This window comes from Prionailurus viverrinus, chromosome A2 (genome assembly GCF_022837055.1).
Source record: "Prionailurus viverrinus isolate Anna chromosome A2, UM_Priviv_1.0, whole genome shotgun sequence".
In the NCBI taxonomy this organism is placed as follows: domain Eukaryota; kingdom Metazoa; phylum Chordata; class Mammalia; order Carnivora; family Felidae; genus Prionailurus; species Prionailurus viverrinus.
Genome location: NC_062562.1, coordinates 122729361 through 122744215, shown reverse-complemented (window position 1 = coordinate 122744215; position 14855 = coordinate 122729361). Strand labels below are relative to the sequence as shown.

The 14855-nt window shown below is 57.8% G+C and overlaps 1 protein-coding gene across 1 annotated transcript; it reads right to left on the bottom strand.

The window, feature by feature from the left end:
* Window positions 1-973: 973 nt before the first annotated feature.
* On the bottom strand, window positions 974-14413 carry AQP1 (aquaporin 1 (Colton blood group)). The gene is made up of 4 exons (XM_047849822.1): window positions 13937-14413; window positions 4181-4345; window positions 3794-3874; window positions 974-3055 (listed from the first exon to the last, which is right to left on the bottom strand). The coding sequence occupies exons 1-4, from the start codon at window positions 14324-14326 to the stop codon at window positions 2876-2878; spliced, it is 816 nt and encodes a 271-aa protein (XP_047705778.1). The 5' UTR covers window positions 14327-14413; the 3' UTR covers window positions 974-2875.
* Window positions 14414-14855: the final 442 nt, after the last annotated feature.

The window sequence follows — 14855 nt, the reverse complement described above, 5'->3', positions numbered from 1 at the left end:
CCTGCTTTGAGATACCAGCCCTAAGTGTGTATGCAGGGGGCAGAGAGGTAGATATCAGGAGTCTGTGTCCAAGTCTCAGCCTGACACAGACTTGTCTCACTGAGTTTGGGGCATGTCTCACTGAGCATCCACCTCCCTTTCTGCCAAATAAGGACAACCACACCTGCTGTGCCTCCAACGACTGAGAGAGGCCCCAAATGGGGGAAAGGGTTTTGTGAGTTCCAGAGGGCCCAGAGCAGCCTTGGAGCTACTTGGGGACAGGTGAAAGAAGCATAGACAGAGGGGGCTTTTCACGGTTCCCTGTCACCCTCAAGGCAGAGGCCAGCCTGCTCTGACCTCGCTTCTCTTCCGCCTTGGGCAGACACCTTAGGATCTAAAGCTACAGACTTCTTCCACAGGAAAAGTGCACATCCTCACTATGTGTGGTACATGCTTTATGGGGGCTGAAAAGCCCACAAGGCCTCAAGGGACTGGGCTGCTCCCCGCTCTTAGCTTCCATAGGTCACCACCCTTCACCGGCCACCTGAGCATCACCTATGCCGGGCACAGCTTCACTCGGTTCTGATGGCCAAGCTCCCGGCAAAACCTTGGGTCCCATTACCCAACACAGGTGTGGGTGGGGTCAGAAATGTGAGTGGAGGGACAGAGAGAGGGACAGCTGATCAGCCCCTGGTGCTCCCTGGGCCGTGCTCCCAGGAGGGCAGAGGGACTGATGGGGCTGTCACGCTTCAGTCCTTTCAGGCTCCAGAAGCAAAAGTGGTCCCTATTAGGTGCAGGACCCTGTGTTGCTCAGATGGAGTCCTGTGAGGCTGTGTCCACCCACTGAGAGCAGAGATCCTGAGGGCAAGAGGGCAAGCAGTGGCTCCCCCCACCCAGACTGAGTCCCTAGAGTGGGCATCGATCTCCTCTGGGAGCCAGAGATCCTTTGTTGGGAACACGGTACCAAAAGAAGAAAAACTACAGGAAGCCTCGATGACCTTGCAAGTCATTTTCCTTTATTGTGTTAACATATAATGAAATTCCAATTCCAAAGAGACATATATGCAGAGCAGACAGATGCAGAGTCTGGTATGCAGCAGTGAGAACCAGGCAGGAAGTGGGTCTGCCCCCTCTCCCCTCCAGCACAGCCCTCACCCCTCCTGGCTTCTAACCACCGCCCAGGCAGAAACCGAGCAGCTGGGAATAAGAGGGGCCAGTCTCACGGTCCAAGGAGTAGCCAGAGACATGGCCTTGGTTGCCAGGCCTGGCCAAATCATTAACTCGGGCTTCAGTTTCCTTATCTGTTAAAAAGGGCTAGAAGTCCCTGCTAGGGAATGGAGTGTGTAGATGTTGTGACGGGTTGGTGACCATTAAGGGTCACCTGGTTGTCCTGCTGCTTTGGGATAAACTGCAGATTGAATCACTTGGGTTTTGTCACCATCGTGGCTCCAGGCATGCCGGGGGACCTGCTCTGGCCCTGTGGGATTGAAGAGACCAGGTAGATGGCTGCCCCTGAAGCAGACCCTGCACTCTGAACTGTCCCTGGGCTGCACTGGTAAGCTACCTCATCAGGCCAGGGCTGACTGTCCCCTCCAGGTAAATGACAAGGGAAGGCTGTGCCTGGGGTGACACAGGGAGCCTGTGCAGGTCTCCCGGCTGCCCAAATGCCTCCAACCAGGAGTTTAGCAATAAGGGGGGCAGGGATCTGCTCCTCCTCTCCCCTCGTCATTAGCTGAGGGCTTGGAAACCCCGCTAAGAGTCCAGCAAAGCCCATTCGCCTCTGTGTGCTGATCCGCACCACGGTCACCTGTCCTCAGGCTTAGGGCTTCAGACGACCAACTGCCCTTTAAGAAACACACACCTGCATAAGCGTGAGCTGTGTCTACACCGGCAGGAGGAAGTGGAGAACCGAACGGTGATCAAGATGATGCAACGATAGGTGAGAAAGGTCAACTAAAGCTCAGTGAAGAACATGGGTATTCCTCCTTTGTGCGCCCGCCGGCCTCATTCCGCGATAGCAGACCGTGTCCCCACTGCGTGGGGGTCAGCCCTGCTCCCCCGGGAGCCCTTCTCATGGCCTGGACTGCCTCTGCTTTGAAACATGTATGCATGTGTCCCTGTGTTCACACAGGTGTCTACGATAGCTACACATTTGGGAAAGAACCAGGGCAAGTGGAAGAAGGGCTGCCCCATACTACATCTTCTAGAACCCACGGAGTATCTACACTTACAGAACAGAGAGGCCTCAGGCCCGTATGGCTCTCCCTGACCCTGCCACTCTGCAGATGGGGTCACTGAGGCCCCGAGACATGGACGATCCCAAGGTCGCACAGCGAGTTTGGGGGGTGGGGGGTGCAGGTGGAGCCAGAAGCAAGCCAAACTGCAAGAATGAAGCCTGTGTGCCACTTGCCCCCCACCCCTGCACCTCCTGGGATCTCTTCCCCTCAAAGCACCCTTGGGGACAAAGTGCATGTTTGGGAAGAAGGAGGGCCACGCCCAAAGGCACAAAGCAATAACGGTGGCGCCCCAGACACCTGCAGCAGGTGAGCTGTTGAGCAACTCTGGGATGAGAGGGATTTTCTGGCATACCTTCCATCACACTCTGAGGGGACACCTTAGCAGAGTGGGTCCCTCTCTTTCACTTCCTCCGTGACTTCAAGGGAGTGAGTGGTTGGTAAATCTTGGTCCTCAGGAAGCCCAGAGGCCAGGAAACAGAGAAAGAGAAAGAAAGTGACAGAAACAGCCCCAAATCAGGCTTGACCACGCAGTTCTGGAGGATCTTTGGGAAGTGACAGTGGCCAGCCTGTCAGAGTGTCTAAGACATGGATTTCACCCCTCCCCTCCCTCTGCCCGCCCCTGCCCCGCCCCCGCGTGGGTGCCCGGGGCCAGGGCCTCTCTATTTCGGCTTCATCTCCACCCTGGAGTTGATGTCGTCGCCATCCAGGTCATACTCCTCCACCTGGCCGCTGGTCCACACCTTCACGCGGTCTGTGAGGTCACTGCTGCGCGGGGCCAGGATGAAGTCGTAGATGAGCACAGCCAGGGCTCCCCCGATGAATGGCCCCACCCAGAAAATCTAGGAACAGAGAGGGCATGCTCAGAGGGCGTCCACTGAAAGCCTCCTCTCCTGGGACGCCTTTCCTGAGTCCCCCCCCCCCACCCCCGCCGACCCCATGGCATGGGTTCTCTCCCACCGGTGCCTGGGTTTAGAGGCAGGTGGTGTTGAACCCCAACATCCCTATTCCAGTGCCCCCAGAGCTGGTCCAAGCCAGGACTGTGGTAGCGGGCATCTCCTTGCCTTTATGTGCCCCAACTCAGGGTGCCTGGTGTGACCAGACCAGCCCCTTCTTCAGGGTGGCCACGGCCCCACCCTCCCCAGCTTTGGAAGGGCCACAGGAACATCTAGTTTGATCAAAGGTTGGTCTGAGACAGAAACATCCACAGTAAGAACAGCTATGTCCATGGAGTGCTGACTCTGTGCTAAGCTCAACCTATAGGCAGTGAGGCCACTTGTCCCAGTGCTACCCCCAGTGGGGGGTGCTACGATGCCCCACTTCACCGCTCAGGAAATGCAGGCACCACGAGGGCCCGGAGCCCACCCCAGGTCACCCTGAATGGGGTGCCGCTGGGATGCTGGCAGGCAGCAGCCCAGCCTGAAGTCTGATCCCACCACCCCCATGTCAGGCCTTGGTTTTCCAATTTCCTTGGCCCTGTCTGTCTCCCACAGCCTCTGTGATGAGGGAGGACGCTGCAGGGTGGAGTTGGAACTGCCATTCGGCACCGCCACCTCCCAGGGGATGGTGAGACCCCTTACCCAGTGGTCCTTGAAGTTATGAGTAATCACTGACGAGCCAAAGGACCGGGCGGGGTTAATGCCGCAGCCTGTGTAGTCGATCTGCAAGGGGAAGGTCAGGGAGGCAGAAGGGGGAGAGCCAGAGAAACACAGACAGAGGGAGAGGAGGCGAGGCAATGACACACAGAGAGAAAACAGGGGGGTAACAATCAGGCTCAGAAAGAGGGGCACGCTGACCCAGAAAGATGGTCAGGGGGTCCCTGTGCTGCCCTCTCCTGAGCAGGACCCTATCCCCAGCCCCAAAGAGCTGATCATCCCACCCCCCTACCCGTGAGAGGGTACCCCGACCACCTCTGCCTGGCCCTGTTCTCCCCACCCTACCCCCAGCCAGGAAGACCCCACACTCACCGCGAGCAGATGTCCCAGGGCCACAGAGAGGCCGATGGCGAGGGGGCCCGAGCCCCCGAGATCACGGCGCCTCCTGTCAGTGGTGGCAAGCACACAAAGCACCAGCTGCAGGGTGCCGATGATTTCGATGCCCAGGCCCTGGCCAGAGTTCACACCAGGGGCCAGCTGTAGGAGAGAGGGACAGGGAGGTTGGGTGAGTGGGCAGAGGAGGGACTCTGTCTGAGACCCGCCCCCCGGGCCCAGGCAACTTGGTGTCCTCAAAGCCCATGACATCAGCCCCTGGCTAGGCCCAGAAGGGGCCAGGCCCCTCCCGAGAATACACCTCTGGTAGTGGACACCAGGCTCTGTCCCTTCCACGACTTTGAGGAGGTGCCAGCTCCGCCCCTGGTACCTGCCTCCTCCCTGCAGCACTCCGCCTAGAGGCCAGAGAAGCCTGGGGTGAGGCAGGGCATCTGCCCACCTCCAGCCAGCCAGAGTGCCCTGCGGGTACCGAAGCCATAGGCAAGGGGCAAGCCCCACACATGGGAGGAGACGGTCAGGGATTCTCAACCCTGCAGGGAGCAGAGAAGCAAATGGCTGGAGACATTGCTTCACACCCCAGAAGTCCAGAACATTCCACCCCATCTCCTGCTGCATCTACAACTCCCAGAGTTGAGAAGGGTCTTCCTCAGTTAGCTGGCCCCAGCTCCCTTAGTCTCTCTCCCTGTTCTGGTCTCCCGTGCTGCCCTGCCCTGTCTCCTACCCACCCTCTGTCTGTCTCTCCCGGTTCTGTGTCTCTCCCATTTCTTCTCAGCCCTGCCTACATTCCCCTCCCTCTCCCTCCTGGAACCCCCCCCCCCGCCCCACCAACTCCCTGGCCACATAGGCCCCGCCACCACCGTCTGGCTACCACTTGCTTTTGGGCCACTTTTAGAAACATGAGTCATGGAAAAAGAAGGGAATGGGAGCCGTCATGAGGTCACCGGAGCCCTCCCTCTGCAGCTGCACCAGGGAGACCCCTCCCCAGGGACCCCTGCACCCGCCCCTTTGTGGGGGTCCCAGGGGCCAGGGGCACCCGTACAGGAGAGCTGGGCCACGTGAGCAAAGGCTCACTGGCAAAGATGCCTGGATGTGGCCATGTGGGCTGTCTTCCCCCAGGGCAGGGCTGGTGTGCCCAAATACACCTGAACTTGAAGCCTCATCCTGGGGGCATGAAGGGGGCATCCTCCAAAGCCAGAGGGCATTTTTACAAAACTCTAGGTGGGGGGCCCTCCTCCACTCCCACGCCCAGTTTTCTCAGCCCCACCCTGAGGCCATCTTACAAGAACAATTCTCTTCCCGCCTTTGTCTGCAGCCCTGGGTCACAGGGAAAGTGACTCACATCCCCTCCCCTGTGTTGCAGCCCCAGATCTAGGCCTTTCCTGGCCGACCCCAGAGCTTTGACCCCTCAGCTCAGCCAGCCCGGGGGGCAATGCCCAGTTTTGTTCCCATTCCTGTGTTCAGGTCCTGACTCTCCTGATTGTGCTGCCATGGCCATGGCCTTTCCCCAGTCTGACCCTCAGTTTCCCCATCTGTAAAACAGCTTTTCCTGTCCACCTTCCAGAGTGGCTAGAGTTTCAAAGGCAATGGTGGGGGGTGTCTCGGGGCATCTGGAAAGGGCTGCTGAGGCAGGAGGGATCAGGACAGTTGTGGCTTTGTTCTGGTTCTTTCTCACCTTATCCCCAGGACTGGGGGACAGCCAGAAGGGGCGGGGCCCTGCACAGGGTTGTGGAGGCCGGAGCGAGGCCTGCCTGGAGCCAGGACAGGCTCCGTGGAGGTGAGGTTGGTGTGACCGGGCCAACTTGTACAGATGCCCGTCACACTCACACCTGCTGCTGCCCTCCTGCTCTTCCCGCTCTCTCCTCTGCTCCCCAGCGCCAGCCTAATTGCTAGCTGGCCGGAGTCCTGAAACCAGGCCTGGCATGCTGATTAATGGAGCCATCGTTCTAAGTGGTTCCTGCCTCCTATACTCCCCATTCCCCACCCTCTCACAGACTGGGCCTGGGCGAGCTCATCTCCTCCCCCAGTTCTTTTTTTTTTTTTAATTTTTTTTTTTTATTTAAAAAAAAAAATTTTTTAACGTTTATTTATTTTTGAGACAGAGAGAGACAGAGCATGAGCGGGGGAGGGGCAGAGAGAGAGGGAGACACAGAATCTGAAACAGGCTCCAGGCTCTGAGCAGTCAGCACAGAGCCTGACGCGGGGCTCGAACTCACGGACCTGGGGCTCGAACTCACGGACCTGGGGCTCGAACTCACGGACCTGGGGCTCGAACTCACGGACCTGGGGCTCGAACTCACGGACCGAGAGATCGTGACCCGGGCCGAAGTCGGACGCTTAACCGACTGAGCCACCCAGGCGCCCCTCCTCCCCCAGTTCTTAACGAGGTCTGAGTATCCCAGGCCCTGCTCTGGCCAAAGGCATGCCTTCTCATGCAAAGTGAGCAGAGCACAGGAGCCGGGGGCCATGCCCAGCACTCTTGAGTCCACAGGAAGCAGGAGAGGTGGCCACCCGCCCTGGGAACTCTGGGTTATACCCCCTTCCTGACCACCCAGGGCGTTTAGCTCAGAACCACGCAGGTTGACGATCTTCCTCTCCCGATACCCATCACCACCACCACTAGGAAGCCTCCCCTGATTGCTTCAGTATCTACTGGCTACTTCTGCTTTAACCACCAACGCACTTGTGTGACTTACATCTGGAAAAACTTGATAATTCAGAACTGAAAAGGATAGTTAAAGGTCTGTTGAAACTTGATGTCCAGGAAAAGTAGGTAAACATTCAAAACATGTTACTGTTTACAACCCATTCAATTGGAAACAATTGCTTAAATAAGGCTAATCCCAGTTGTGGTCACTTGGTGTTGGGAAAAAAAAAATATGTCTGCACATCCCCAGGTAGTTTTGCCCAGCCGAGGCTTTATATTTCACTGATTAAGCCCCCTTCCAAACAACAACAACAACAACAACAACAACACAGTTTTATGAATATAAGGATAAACAACAGAATAATCCACACATTTAATGTGAAGTATCAGAAAGACGCCAGCTCTGCATTTTCACATCAAATCTACTTACGCCCACTGTCAAGGCCCAGTTCAGATCCCACCAGCTCCAAGAAGCTTCCTCCTCTCCTTGGCTGAAATTAATTTCTGCTGCTACCCACTCACGCTGTTAACCCTCCTTCCTCCTCTGTAGGTCGTCCAACCCCTGGCCTGGGAGCTTGGTGAGGACAGAGTAGGGAGACTTTCCCATCTTGCTGCCCAGGCCTCATAGGGGACACTTGCTGAATAGCGACAGAAGTAGCAGATGATGCTAATTTTCCAGAACTTCTATCCTCTCTAGAAGCAGCCTGGAAGGGAAGCTCTCTGGTCCAGTGCTAGTTTATTTGCTTTGTAGCTTGGAGACCAGAGGCCAGTCATTAGTTTTTGTGGGTCTTACAGGGCAGCCATGCAAGCCTCTGTAAGAGAATGGATGAGGAGGCTGAGTCCCAGGGACAAGATAGCAAAGCCAGGATCTTTGTCCCAGCCAAGGGTCCTGATGTCTACATGCCCAGCCAAGGGACCTGCTATTCCCAGCTTGGTCTGAGGAGCAGGCAGAAGATGGCTGTCTAGCTGCCAGTGTGCCCCAGCACCCAGGAGAGGGGGGGGGACAGGGTTGACCTGTCTAGACAATGGGTCCCTAGAACCATCCCTGCTGCCCATGGACAGACTGACCAAGGTAGCTTCCTAGGCCCAGGGCCCCAACTTGACCTGGGCACCCTGGTGTCCCACCCTTGGGGAACAGCAGGCACCAGGCCTGGCTGCACTCTGAGCATACACTCTCAAAGAACAGGGGAGGGGAGACATCGAGGCCTGCCCTGCTCACCCACTGCCTCCAGGACTCAGCACTCACGTGAGGGGGACCTCAGTGGGTCCCTTGTGTCACTCCTTCATGGATATTCTTGTGTGCATGTTCCTGTGGGTATCCACGGCTGTGTGTGCCTCCGTGTATGTTTGTATGTAGGTGACCAGATGTGTCCGGGTGTAACTCTCTCCTTTTCCTTTTCATGAGACATTAAGAGGCTTATTACAAAATAATTGAACGAAAAAGTCTATCAGAGAGCTACATAAATTCGAAACCTGTATGCGCCAAACAACATAGCCTAAAAATAAGCGACAGTTGACAGAATATAAGGAGAATTTGATCAGTCCACCACCAGAGTGAAAGAGTTTAACAACCCTCTCGTAGAAACTGATGGACTGAAGCAGTCAGACAATATAAATAGCACAAACAGGAAGGATTTGAGCCACATAATTAACAAGTTTGATTTAAGGAAACTCTGTAAACCCATCCACCCCAAATTTGAGAATATCCACTCTTTTTCAGCCCGTGTGGACATTCAGACGAACTAGTCAGGTATTGGCCAGTGTATCTCAACTTTCTCTGAGAATCCCTATCACACAGGGTGCCGCCTCTTACCAAGGTGGGCCCTGTGCATCTGGGGGTCTCTGTGACATGTGGCCCTGTATGGCCGTGCTGTGTGTCTGATGGCATTTCTGAGTGTGCAGCCCTGTCTCTTTGTATCACACAGCTACACACAGGGTCCACTACTTGGCTGGGGAAAGGGGAGGAGGAGGAAAGGAAGCCCCCTTGAGGGACAAAGAGTCACAGATCTCAAAGGGCCCTTATTTGCCCCCAGAAGCCATTTCATCTTTCTGACAAGAAACAATACACAAAGTAATGGCTTCCTCCTTCCCTCCCTCCTTCTTTTCCTTACTCCAGGGCAGTCCCCATCCTCCTGCCAGGGAAAGGAAGAGGCTCCATTGAGGAGCACTTACCCCACCTTCCTAGGATCCCAGGGCCCGAGTGGAACCACCCAGGCTTGAGGATATGCTCTCTACACCCATGTGTCTATGCCCCTATGTGCCATGTAAGTGTGTGTGTTGAGGGAGAGGGGACGTTAGTGAAGTGTGAACACGTGCACTTTACAGAAGCAGAAATAAGGGCTGGGAGGCAGGCTGGGGGCATGGTCTTGCCCTGCCGTGCTATACAACCTCACAATCTCAATGCCTCTGTGGCCTCAGTTTCCTTATCAGTACAATGGAAGCCTCGGCCCAGATTTTAGCCCCGGACAGTCTCCAGGATTCCTCCCTGCCTGACATGGGACCCCTAGCCCCAGGACCCACAGTCACCCTCCCGGCCAGGATCCTGAGTGCAGGATTCCCACAGAGCCATCTGACCTGGGGTCTCAATACGGCACACTGTTGTACCCCCACACAGCCAGATGCCCCCAGAGCTGGCTGCGGGCAGATTCTCCTTGCACACCTAACGATAGGGAGCTTACTGGCTTGGTGGCAGCCCCTTCCTGATTAAAAAGAAAAATTGCTTCTTTGCACTGAGCAGACATCTACCTCTCTAGTTGTCCTGGCGGTGGAATTTCAGGCACTGAAAGGAGCTGCTAATGGGAACAGGGCATTTTCTACCATTTTTGAGTTGGGGTTCTTAACCCCACAGAACTGCAGCTCCTTGGTTACATAAAGAGAACCCCTCACTTATCCCCCTAAGCATCACTGTGGGCAAGGAGCCCCCCCACACACACACACACATCCCTGGGGAGAGGCCCGGGCTGAGGGGACAATGGCCATGACAACATTTTCCTGCCGACACCTGCGAGTGTGTTGGCTCAGCCCCAGCTATTCAGGAGACCCCAGACCCACTGGCGCTTCCAGAGGGCAAGGACCATGGCCCCCAGGGAGGCTCTACCAACAAGAACAGAGGGCTCCTGAGGAAGCCTTGAGCCAGTCCCTGAGGGGTGGACATACGGCACGTTTAAGCCACCTGGGGAAGCCCTGGCGGCCAATGCTGAAGGAACCCTTGCTGAGTGGGGCCCTAGAGAAAGTGGGGAGCACTCTCTGGGACTGAGCTCAGGTTAGAGGGCCCTACATGCAATTGGCCCACAATGAACTAATGGCTCAAGGTGTGAGAGGAAGGCTGTGACCCAGGGGCGTGAGGGTGAGGCGCGTCCCCTCAGACTGAGGCACTCCAGCGGGCCACGTCCCCTCTCGTGGCACTGCCCCTTCGGACGAGGATTCGCAGAGCGAGCCCTGGTTAAGGCCAGGTATTGGGGTGGGCAGCCTGGGGCTGGCAGGGCTGCTCCGAGGGCCCCCACAGGGGAAACAGCCTCAGAATTTTCTGTGGCGAGGGAAGTCTCCACCACAAAACTCCTGCCTCTCGATGCCCTCCCCCTCATCTGGTTCTGGCTGGAAACAGTAATTATATGTCCCAGCTGTGGCACCACCACCCAGCCCCCAGCCCCCCTCTCTGGGCACGTCCGTCTGAAAACTGGCTTCCCTTTCCCCAGCCCACCCCCAGCTCTGGAGGAGGCAGAGGGGCCCTCAACCCTGGAAGAACCGGTGGCCCAGCGCGGGGGTGGGGGGGAAGGGGGCCAACAGGGAAGGGACAACCCTCTGGCTCTGTGGTTGGGGAAACTGGGGAAGGGGAGAGTTTAGGGCTGAGGCCAGGCCCAGGCCGTGACCTCCCACTGCCGCCTTGCCTGTGCTCACAGCCTGTGCCGCCCTTTCTCTGCCTGCAACCCCCTTTTCCTGCCTCCACATTCAGGTTCCCCATGGAGCTTCCTCCCCGAAAGCCTTCCAGGTCCTTCCCACCTCTCAAAGGCAGAGAGTTTCCTTTGCCGCTCTGACAGTCCCAACACCTCTTATCACACCTGCCTCCTGCCCCATATCGTGGGCAGCTGTGTGCAGGGCTTATCTTGCTCGCCAGGGTCTGCCAAGGGTAGGGCGCTGGTGACTCAGCCCCCAGCTCAGCCCCCAGCAGTCCCATTTTGGTTTGCAGGGAGCATGGGTGAGTGAGCCAGAGAGGGGAGGAATAAAAAGAGCCAGCTAACAGTCAGGACTCCCAGGTCCAGGAGCATCTTGCATTTTCCAGAGCCCAGCCACGCCCTGCTGTGTCCCTATTTCACAGATGGACACTGGGGCCACACAGGCGAGCTTGTTGGCCTGAAGTGTTTCAGTGTCTGACAAGGACAGAGGGAGACCGGGACACCAACCCCTGCCTCTGAGACTGTTCACTTTGGGCCTAAATTGGGGTTTGGCTCTTAGAACCAGCCAGGATCCTATAGGCTAGACAGAGGCCCGTGGTCTCTCCAGGGTGCATCCCAAGTCCTGACTCAGTGAGAAGAGAGTTGTCCCACCATGCCACCAGGGGCACCCCCTGACTCACTCCAACCACTTCCTGCCTCCTTTCCCTATTTTCCTTTGAAATCTCCATGCCAACAAAGGGCCCCGCCTAGGTTTGGGCCAGGGTGGGGTCCGGGGCCCAAGGGGCTATGGGAGCCTCCGGCAAAGCCTGGGGGAAAGAATGTGTCACTTGCTGCGTAGACTGGTCTCTGCCCCTCTCGAGGCATTGAGGCCGCCTGCCGGGTCCCTTCAGATCCCTTCAGATCCCAAGTCCGGTGTCCCAGAGGAGGCCTTGAGAGAGATGCTTTCTCTGTTTCTAGGCCTAGAACTTGTGCTTCTGGACCCCAAACTTCCATTGTGTGGACAGGAGAGTGCCTGCACCCCACCCCAACACTCAGTATCCTTGTGTTCAGTATGGCCCCTCTTAGGCTCCTCATAGCCAGACCCTCCTGGGAAGGCTGATAAATTCAAGTCTGCAAAGTGAGCTTGCTGGTGGTATGGGCAGGGCCGAGAGAGATCTAGAGACCTGGGTTCCTTCTTGGAGTCTCAGGGTCCTCAGCTCCAGTGAAACTCAACAGGTGAGCAAGAGCAGGCCTTGAACACTGTGTGCTTGCCTCTGAGACCAGGGCTGGCCCCTGCATGAGCTTATCCCTTTTCCCCCCCTATCTGCAACATGCCCAGCCCAGGCATCTGGGTAACTCTGCAAAATGGAGGTCAGAGAAGGGAAGGGACACTGGATCAGGGTGTGGCCAGATCAAAATGACACCGTGGATGCCCACCCTCCCCCACATCTGCCCGTGATGCCTGAGTTAGAGCGCAAGGTCTGAAAACAGATGCCTGTCCTGCCTGTCCCTTGAGAAGGAGGGTCAAGAGGGGGCAGAAGGCCTGAAGAGATTCAACCCCTCCCCTGCGAGGCCCTTTTCCCCACCCCCTATCCCGCCCAGCTCAGCCCTAGTGTGAACCTGACCCTACCCAGGGGGCACGCTCCGAAGTCACCTGGCTCTACCCCGCTGGAGAGGCTGAGGCTTGGAGGAACGTGGCCTGCCAGAGTTCTGTCCCTTCTACCCACCTTGGCCACGTCTTCCCTGACTAAAGTCTAAACTCCAGCCTGTAGGCTAATCTTCAATCTTGGGCTGAGCCACAGTTAGCTCCTCGGAGGGGGCTGGGTAAGATGTCACTGTGACACAAGAAGTGCTAATTCCCCCGTGGCAAGGCCATGCCCTCACCAAGCCTCCCCCAGCCGAAGCACCCGGGTCTGAACTTCGGCTGGGAAGCAAGAGAACGATTGCTATATAATCACCCGCCGAGGAGCCCTTGGCCGGCTCCCTCGCCGTCCCTACACCCGCCTGCCCTGCCCGGGCCTGGCCAGCCTCCTTTCTGTAGATCTGATTCCTCCTCTGTGCTCCTTCACTCTCCCCTTCCCTGGGACGGCACCCTCCAAGCCTCCCTCAGCCTCTCTCAGGCCAGATTCCCTCCTGCTGTGGCCCAAGCCAGGTCTGAGTTTGCACTTGGCTGAGGGTCTGGAAAAGCCCAGGTCCGCGACAGCAGGCAACTGCCGCCAACGGCCAATTAGCTGTGCTAAGCGGCCCGGGAGGAATGCTTCTCAGCAGCTGCCACCCAGTCGCCAACCTCTGCTTACCACCAGCGCCCCCAGCCCAGACCCCACTCAAGCCAGGAGCAGTGGGCACACACAGGTACACGCACACACCCCCACCCACTCACGCAGTGGCCCTAACTCTCCCAGGCACACTTCTAGACACAGACGCACGTGGGGGCACACAAGCTTACACAAGCTCAGAGACCCATGCCAGCATCCACGTGCACACACCACTCACACACACACACACACACACACACACACACATGCGCACCATGCCTCACAGTGCCCGGCGACAGAGAATGGAGCCCAGACAGGAGGCAAGATGTCCCCACGCTGGCCGCCACCCCACACTGCAATCCAGGAAAACCACCTGCAAACAGCCGAGAGAGTGTTTTCACCCCTGATCTTTGTCGACTCCCTGGGGACCAAGGAGCAGGAGGGGCTTTTTCCTTGAAGGCAGTTCGTTTGGGGCCCTGTGTGACCATGGGGCCGCCCACCTGGGTCCTGCTCACGCACTGGCAGACCTGACACGGACATGCCCGGCATCTAGGTCAGGGCAGCAAAGGGACAGCGGACAGCGGCTCCTGGGGGCCGGGCTGTGGGAAGAGGGAGCTGGCTGCACAGGCAGAGCGGAGGGGGGGCCAAGAAACTACAGCCGAAAGGTGCAGCACCGTGGGCCCGAAGGTTAGCTGCCTCCAGAGCTTATTCCCCACAGTAGGTGCCCACAGGGGACATTGGCAAGACTATTGTTCTCTGGGTCTCGGCTTCCCCCAGTGCCTGGCAGAAAGCAGGCTCTGGGCTGCAGGTGTAGCTGAGCACCAGGCCCAGCTCCGCATGACCCCCAGAAGCCTCTTGTCCCCTCGGCTCCTCAGTGTCCCCATCTGCACAATGGGTGGAGGGGGAGACCTATGCCATCTCTGCCCCGTTCCAGAGCCCTGGTGCCTGGGACGACCTCACATACCTCGTTTCGGCCGAGCGAGTTGTCCGGCAGGGAGGAGGTGACGCCCGAGAGGATGGCAGTGGCCACGATGGCCCCCACGCACTGGGCGATGATGTACATGATAGCCCTGAGGATGCTGATCTGGCAGCTGAGCAACAGCCCCAGCGTGACGGCCGGGTTGAGGTGGGCGCCACTGATGTGGCCCACGCTCTGGGCCAGGGTGGCGATGCTCAGCCCGAAGGCCAGTGACACCTTCACGTTGTCCTGGGAGGCACCTGCTGTCTGGTTGTTCTTCACCGGGTAATTGAAGCCCAGGGCGGAACCGATGCTGATGAAGACGAAGAGGGTCATGGCCAGGAACTCGGCTACCACGGCCCTCCAGAAGAGCTTCTTCTTGAACTCGCTGGCCATGCTGGCAGGGGGCTTGGCTTGAGACCGCTGCCTGGTGCTCAACTCCCTCTGAGAGCTGAGCCACAGCCCGGGCTGGGCCTATTTATAGGGCCCCGGGGGCAGGAGAGGAGGGGGGAGCACAAAGGGAGGAAGGCCTCTCCTCGCTCCTGGCCCGCCCCACACTGCACGGGCCTCCTCTCAGCGATGGATGCAGACACAGCGCTGCTGTCGGCCTGCCAACTTTTTTCCCTCCCTCCTCTCCCTCCTCCCTCCCTCTCTCCCTCCGCCCTCGGCCCTGCCCAGCCCAAGGAGGCAGGCAGGAGGCAGCCACTGCTCTAATAGGCTTTGGGAAATTCCTCCAAGTTGGCCCCACTCAGGGGGCCACAGAAGTCCAGGTGTCCTTGCCCTATGTGCAAAGCTCAGGGGGTGCCCGCAGGCAGAGCCAGGAGCACTGGATGGGGCAGGCTGGACTCAGCAGGTGGACGGTGCCTTCCCTGGAGGCAGGGCACCATGATACTGCTTGCCTGGCATCCCCATCCCATCCCAGGGT